The following is an 8,490-nucleotide window of genomic DNA, read 5'->3' on the forward strand; positions in this document are numbered from 1 at the left end:
TTGTGTTTAATCTCCCTGCTGGCTGACCGCCTCGTGATAATCGGCAGCTATTGACCTGATCCTTGTCTCCATTGTAGTGTATGCACCCCACAGGTGCCTCAGACTTCACTCTAAGCAAGGGACCACCAATCATCATGTTTAAATGTGCCCCACCAGGCTCGAACTGGCCTTTAGGACAATAGAGCAATGCCTGAACCAAAAACACAAAATGCTACTGTGGGACGCTTTTTTGGCCCATGTGGGTTACTTTGATAAGTTACTTCACCATGTGGCTAGTAGTTTGACCACTGCTTTCGAATACATATTCTTTAAAATGCACAATTTGCATCTCATTTGATCAAAAACATCCTCCTTGTACTACTCAAACAGTCTGTCACAAAAGGAATGAACTGCCATTTTCAATTGTGGGCCACTTTTTAACTGGTGCCCGAGACAATTGTATATCCCAGTACGACCCTGGCCCCACACATCTTCAGCCTGGCCGGACCCTAGCAATTGGGGAATGTAATCCTCTGAAAAATTACAAACATTTGTCAGCCACCATGTTGGGGACTGCTATACTGTAGCTCCATGCAAGGCTATGCGATCTCAACCGGTGACTGCAAGAAAACCCCAGGGTAAATACCTTTGAAATCTGTTAGCCACACTTTATAAATGTATTTACAAAATGGAAATTTGAGGGGGATTGAATCATCTAAAGCAGGGCTAAAAATTTAAAGTTACAAGCTACTAGCCAGGCATAAAAAGTCACTCGCCACCTCCAGTGATTTACCTGCCAAATTGAGCCGAGGCTTTGAGCAAAAATTAAGAGACAACACTTGCCTCATCAGAATGCCTCCTGTTAGGCCACGCCCTTTTAAGAGCCCCATCTCGATTTTGCACAAGGCCTGTAGCCCAACAGGAGGCATTCAGATCAGATAAGTATTGCCGCCTAATTGCGGCACGACCCCCTGTCAGGCACCACTTGGCACCGATCATCACCCTTGCACCTGGGGCGTGAGGTCCATGATCCCTGCATTTCTAATTAAAGGGGTGCCTTGCAGGGGGCCGGTGCCACAATGAAAAGCCAGGCAGGGCTTTTTTTCTAAAGCCTGAAACTCTCGCTTATATGCAAGAGCTTTAAGGCTTTAGGGGAAAAAGCCTTGGCTTCTAGTAGGCTGGGATTAGCAGGGGACATTAGGGGCCCCGGCATGGCTCAGACACAATTGCCGGGGCTCTGCCCTGTCTAGCCCCGACCCACTTAAAGCACTGGCCACCTCAATTCTCCACATACACACAGCACACCATTTCTTACTCGCCAAGAATTTCTAGCCAATGGCGAGTGCAAATGTTGAGGCCCGATCTACAGCAACACGAGGCAAAACATAAAAGAATCGCATGTCATACATATGGAAAATAATCCCAGAGAAAGGAGCTATAGGTGCAAGTACTTAACAAATAATCTATATTGTCGATATTAGTAAATGTAAGACCCTAAAGCTATGGAATAGTAAATACTGTCTAAGCTACATAGTTTAGGCAGGCCTCAAAATTGTAATCATCAATCCACCGGTGAGATAATTCACTCTTGGCAAATATAAAACGGTGTGATATGTGGAGATCTGAGGAGGCATATTACTTTATACCAGGCCAGTAGCTTACATATATGCACCCCTCATTTAGGCACGTTAATTCTTACTGGGGATTCTGGCATCTCGACCATTTTGATTTCATGATGCGTGAAAAAAATAGCAATGCCTTCCGAAGTAAATAATATCAATACTACAGTTTGTTAAATGTCATTCCACCATCACAGAAAGCTAGGTGGCTTTGTTGTGGTTATTTACTGAACAGATATCGTGCTAAATGTAAAGGTGCTAAGGTTTTTAAAACAGTCTATGTCCTTCAGATGGAAAATGTTTTCCCGAGTTGGGTTGTTCAGAAGCGATCAACAAAATTCCTAAACCTATATTGTGAAACACCCAAGTTATTAAATGGCGACAACTCGTGCACCTGTGCAAAAACAGATGGTGCGTCTTTGTTTAGCAGGTCACCCACAAGACAAAAATAGCAACTCCCAGTGTTGTGAAGCTAACTTGAAACATGCCTTCGTTTTTTAGTCGGGCCCAGTAACAAGAGCAGTGTTGCCTGCAACACCACAACATACAAGAGAACACTGTGTACAACAGTAGAGGCGGAAGAATCGCTGAGGAGCATAACATGTTGAGCCAAATGAAGCATTGCAAGAAGCAAAAAAGCAAATGCACCATTTCACAATAGGCACCATGGTTCCCGTTGTTTGATATTAAGGACGCTGATAAGCCAAGCCGTACACGTTTCCTGCACACAAAGCCCTGGATACAGTTGGCTTGTGAAGCCGCACGATTTCAGGGTGCAACACTGGGGGATTGCAAATGGTGCATATGGGTATGTATGTTCTGATCACATGGGCGAAGCATGTTCAAAGCGAAATACAGCCATACCGTACAGATCTATGTATCCAATGTGTTGTTGCCGTCCCTTGCAATAGCAACCGCACCTGTGATGGTTACTTTGCGGGAGTTTGTCTGTCCACATCATTCAAACTTTCCTGCCTTACACAATGGCCTTTTTTTAAATGTGTAATATGATATGGTTGTACAAAGCAACGTTTTAGATACAGTCCAACATTTCATAAAAAGAAAAAAACAATTACAAATCAATTAATTGCAAAAAAAAAACAGAAAAAAAGACAATGGTCCTAATGAGAACTGTGGTGTGGCGTTGGGAAGACGAGGGGCACCAAACGTATTGGTGGCTTCTACCAGGAAGCACCGTATTATTCACTCCCACCATGAAAGCCATTGCAACAGCAGCATGACGTTTTCTAAACTGGACTCCAACCAAGGGATGCCTTGAACTCCTCTCATGTAGCAGAAGGCGCCACGGGCTGCATCACTGAACTGACCCAGAGTCTTGACTGAACTCTAGATCACTCTCTTAACTGTACCCTTAATACTCTATCCTTTTCATGATTCATATTATAGCCTGTAAATTCAGGGCAGCCATGGACCTGGGTAAACAAGCACACATTTCTAAAGCGAAGAGATCCGTTGACTGGCCCCTGGTCAGAGAGAATCAAATTCAACACTCTCTCCATCGCCCACTGTTGCTTATCCAGCCATGCGCCTACCCAGCTCACTCAGAAACTGAAAAGACAAGCCCACACGAGGTCTCAGCGATCTCCCTACAAACATTGCCTGAATATTCCAAGATTCAACAGCAAGACAGCAAAAGGCTCCAGTTTCCCAGTCTGCGTAGCTGGCCTCTGGAACACCCCGCCCCCAACCGCCCGCAATGGTGGGTTGAACCATCCTACCCCCTGTTCAGAAAGAAACTTAAAATACACCTCTTCAACTAACTACTGCACTGATTTTTTCCATGCTCTCAACCCCTGTATTGTAACTAGCGCCCAGATGGCCACGGACTATGTGCGCTGCTATAAATGTATAATACATAAACTGTACAGCACTGTGTTACTTCAAAATTGGCTCTGCGCAATATAAAAAAAAAAAAAAACTCAAGCACCCTCCCCGTTCTTATCCTTTCATATCCGCATCACCTCACCCCCCCCCCCTTGTGTATTGCCCATGCAAGTTCATGGTACTCTTGACACTTGTCTGGAAGTGATGCAGATGTGGTGCTGTGCATGAGCAGTAATGAACGACAAGTGTCTGCTTGTTATACCACTGCATGCAGTCCCCTAGGGTAAACTGCATGGCAGTATTTGCTTGTTCCACTGCAACTCAGAGATAAGCAGAACATCCTCATATATTCCTCTTGCTTATTTGCTTTCTTTCAGTAGACTAAGGTCTGGATACCCCTGACTGGGGCACAGTACGCCCCTCCAAAGACAAGCCTTGGCACTCTGCTATTACAATAGTGGCGAGTTGGTGCAGTATAAAAGCATAGTAGAACAACATTCGCAGACCTCTGTTCTAAGAATGGTTAACTCTTCCTGAAGGTAATGGAAAAAAGGCAAGCAGAGACGCATGGCAGAACTTGCATAAATACTTGTCATGCATGCTGGACGCTACGCTCGTAGAACAGCTAAACCGTTCTACTCCAAATGGAGGTTATTCGATACGTTACCGGGAAAACGACGTTTGCACTTTTCACGTCGCTAACTTCATGTGACTTTTGCTTCGTCACGTGAACTACGGTATTACGTATTTAAGCAGCGTAGAAACTTCACTCGCTGCTTCTGATCGAATCTATTGGCGTTGTGTAGCTGAACCTCTGATCTGCATCCTGGCATATTTCTACAGCTACTTTTGGGCCTTCAATAGCGTGTGTTCCGCCACACGCTGATTCCTGGAGCTATTCCTTCGCGTGATAATTCACACGCGTTCTCTGTCTTCAAGCGTGGCTGGTCCGGACTGCGGGAATCCTGCCCGCGTGTAATTCCACACGCGCACGCTGTCTCTAAACGCGGCTGTTCCGGACTGCGGGAACACCGCCCGCGTGTTATTCCACACGCGCTCTCTGTCTTCAAGCGCGCCTGGCCAAGGCTGCGTAAATCCTGCCCGCGTGTAAATCCACACGCGCTCTCTGTCTTCAAGTGCGGCTGGCCAAGGCTGCGTGAATCCTGCCCGCGTGTAAAATCCACACGCGCTCTCTGTCTTCAAGTGCGGCTGGCCACGGCTGCGTGAATCCTGCCCGCGTGTAAAATCCACACGCGCTCTCTGTCTTCAAGTGCGGCTGGCCAAGGCTGCGTGAATCCTGCCCGCGTGTAAAATCCACACGCGCTCTCTGTCTTCAAGTGCGGCTGGCCAAGGCTGCGTGAATCCTGCCCGCGTGTAAAATCCACACGCGCTCTCTGTCTTCAAGTGCGGCTGGCCAAGGCTGCGTGAATCCTGCCCGCGTGTAAAATCCACACGCGCTCTCTGTCTTCAAGTGCGGCTGGCCAAGGCTGCGTGAATCCTGCCCGCGTGTAAAATCCACACGCGCTCTCTGTCTTCATACGCGGCTGGCCCGGACTGCGTAAATCCTGCCCGCGTGTAAATCCACACGCGCACGTTGTCTTCACACGCGGCTGGCCCAGACTGCGCGAATCCTGCCCGCGTGTAAAATCCACACGCGCACGTTGTCTTCAAACGTTATTTTCTTCGCGGCTGTTTATAACCGCGTGTACTTCTAACTCCTGCATCTGTGGAATTAACAGAAGGATTGATCCCTATAGTGGGAAGGAAGCCTTTCAAGGATTATTGGAAGGTGACATTGAACTGAACTTTGGACGCTATCCTGTGGTGAATTCAACCCGTATCTAGCGTGAGCCTCGTTCCGTTCGGGATAAGTCTCCCTTACTAATTTTCCCTTCCTTGTCGTTTGTTCTTCATTCAAATCCATCAAGAGACTTCTGGATTATTCTACCCAAATCTAAAGGTCAGTGTGAACATTCCTGTCATTAGTCATGATACTTTAATTTGTCCTAGGCTGGCTTTCTATACCTTACCCACGCCCTTTCCAGTGATCCATCGCTCTGCCTGTTTTATCAGCCAGAGGGTTGTATCATTTGGAAGGTCTTCAATTGACTTCACGACTATCAAATCGTGTGAACAGGGATCCGGAAGACCCTACCTCCTGTATCCTTTTGAGTATTGTATCCTTTTCAGTTAATACTTTGGTACATTCTGACAATACTCAACATCTCAAGTGTTCACACATCAGAGCATAAAGTGATGACCAGCAAAGCTTGAGCTTCGAGACCATTGAAAGACCTAAGGGCAGCACGCCTTGCCATCACTCGAGCTCCCTGGTGCCATTACAGAAGGGGTCCAACCAAACGCAAATCCCTGTTGACGGTTACTACAATACAGACCGGCGGTTCGGCTGGTACCACTTCCCTTTGGAGCAGGGTTAAGAATGCCCATGTGAAGTGGTTAATTTAAAAAAAAAATAAGTGCCAGGGCCCAAACTTCTTTCTAGTATATGTGTGACACTTCGGGGTGGGCAGCTCCCCGCCAATGTTGCCGCCAACCACATCGGTTCTCCACAATGTCAACATATTTGGGGTTAGAGCTACAAGTCGCACAGGCTCATTGGGGTCAATGGATGCACTCACTATTGCAGAAATGCGATTTACAAATACCAATCAACATAACACAAAATAACATAACATACTAGCTGTGTCTTGAAATTAGACACATCTTTAAGTGCTTCTTTAAACATATAATCGTCATTAACATTTTATGCGCATTCTCTAGTTGGCAAGTAGAAGATATTGACTGCCTGGCCACAGAAAACAGAGCCAACATGAAAAATGTACCCTGACTTTGCCCTAGTGTTGGGCTCCTCTTGATGTCAACCCACCCTGCTGCGGTTATTGCACACCTTCACCAATGTCATGCAGACTGACTGTAACAGTGAGCAGGAATGGTCAGCCTGGGCACCCAGCATTGTCGCGTTCCAGCCCATTGTTATTGAGGAAACATGATAAATAGCACTGCCAAGTCAGTGCAGGCCACCGGATTCATGAATTACAATGAGACTGCATAGGATGCAGAGATGTGTGACCAGTGCACACTTTTGTTGCTTGCTGTGTGGCTAATACAGACTGACAGATAAAATAATAAAGTTGCCAAAACAAAGGAGCCTCTCATCCCGAACATAATTTGCTATTCTATCAATGAATAACGTTGTGGTCTTATACAACACAAACCTACCAGGAGCATCTGTATTGGCTATGATGCTGTTATTTGATTTCACTCATTACTTACTGAGTGTGCACGATTTCATGTATGCCGAGTTACTAGATAGAGGGGAGAGTGGACATAACAGCAGGGTTGCTTTACCTGCATGAACAATGATCTGCATCAGGCTTTGGTCTGCAGCATTGAGCTCGCCAGGTGTTCTGTACTACAAATCCCACCGGTCTTAGCCACAGAAGTCAATGAAAGGGATCATGGGAAGTGCAGTCCAAAACATCTGGAGCGCCACAGGTTGCAGGCCCCTGGCATAATGCTCGTTTCCCTTCTGTAATGATGTATATGAACTAAAAAATAGACTAGAGAGGAATTAGCATTGTTAGGAAAATGACGTCTCCGGCTCTCGGTGCGCGTGATGACATTCCTACGTTCTATTTTAGAATGCCATCGCGCGCACCTGGGTGGTGACAGTTGAGGATTTGACAGTTGCTCTAGGCACTTTCTGCCTACTGTCAGACCGCGTTGGAGACCGCGTTTGGGGTCTTATGAACTGCTGTAGCCGTTTTAATTCCTGACGCTTTTTCTTTGTTTTCTAGCATGTGCACTCCGGGTCAGAGATAGACATGAGCGGTCTATGAAGTAACCTAGGGCACTGCGCTCATAACGGTCAGCTGCAGGGCAGGGGCTGGGTCTCTTACCCACGGTGGACTTGCAGGCCTCGCAGAAAGTGTCATCCGTGAAGCGCTCCATCAGGCTGGTCTTTCCCACCCCGCGCGAGCCGATGATGATGGCCTGAAGCTTGAAGTCTGCCGGCCGGGGCGGCTGCTTCCGAGCTCTGCGGGACTGGCCGCTGCCCGGTGCCGGGGAGCCCCCGGCGGCGGCCCTTCGCTGCAGCCCGGCCCGGGAGTCCATGGCCGCATACGGCGGCCCTGCCCACACAGTGCCCTCCGAGAACGCGAGCAGCGGTCACAGATTGTTGTTACAGACTCTGCTGCTGCTGCCCGCTGCAGACTGCCCAGCCGGGGAGAGCCAGCCACATCCCAGACAAGGAGCGACCAGTGGGAGAGAGGCGGCGGCGAGAGCCGCCGAGCAAGCCATGCGCCCCCTTCAGTCTGGAAGACCACCGCCTGCACACAACAGTTGTAGTTTCAAGACACTGATGTATTTTTAGTTTGGGACATCAAGCAGTAACATTACACTGTGTGCTCTGTAGGTCCTGCCAGTGTTTTTTTCTAACAAGTATTCAGAGAATTGCTTAATTGCCGCTGCACATGCTCTAGTGGCGTAATACAGATATCTCAAACAACTGGTGCTTCAGTCACTTGATTTATAAGTAATATGTTTGTCCTGGCATACCTTCCTTGCACTTACGAACTGTTAAAACCAAACACCGGTAAAACCAACGGTTTTTCCTTCTGTGAGGGGGATGTTGGAGGGGGGTATTTCCCAGGCATTGCTAACATATGCCCATGCATTTACACCATGTTCCAGCTGTTGTCATTTAAAACCATTAAGGAAGTGCCTGGCGAATACAAATACCTATTCTATCTCTAGACAAAAGCCAACACTGCTGGCTTTGACCAATTCTTTTATCAACAGTAAACGGGCCAATAGAATAGAAGAACTCCTCTTTCTATCACACTGGCATGTGGATGTTTAGTACTGACATGCATACGTTTAATGATTGTTTTGAGCTTTGGTCGTACTTGTTTTCTTTAGTCATGCCAATAAAGCGTTATTGTATGTTAGTATTAGGGGGTATAACGTAATTCCTGATTGGTGACACTTTGCCGTTTACCTAGTTATACTGACATCACGAAATTCC

At 47.1% G+C, this 8,490-nt stretch overlaps 1 protein-coding gene across 1 annotated transcript in view; it reads right to left on the reverse strand.

Annotated features, from left to right (window-relative positions):
* The window catches only part of RAB12 (RAB12, member RAS oncogene family), a 430,907-nt gene extending 423,147 nt beyond the window's left edge, over positions 1-7,760 (reverse strand). The window contains exon 1 of the mRNA XM_069620750.1: positions 7,364-7,760. Coding sequence (XP_069476851.1) covers positions 7,364-7,577 — 214 coding nt within the window. The 5' untranslated portion in view covers positions 7,578-7,760. The remainder of the gene's footprint in view (positions 1-7,363) is intronic.
* Between the last annotated feature and the right edge of the window lie 730 nt (positions 7,761-8,490).

This window comes from Ambystoma mexicanum, chromosome 5q (genome assembly GCF_040938575.1).
Source record: "Ambystoma mexicanum isolate Mex_15411 chromosome 5q, UKY_AmexF1_1, whole genome shotgun sequence".
Taxonomy (NCBI): domain Eukaryota; kingdom Metazoa; phylum Chordata; class Amphibia; order Caudata; family Ambystomatidae; genus Ambystoma; species Ambystoma mexicanum.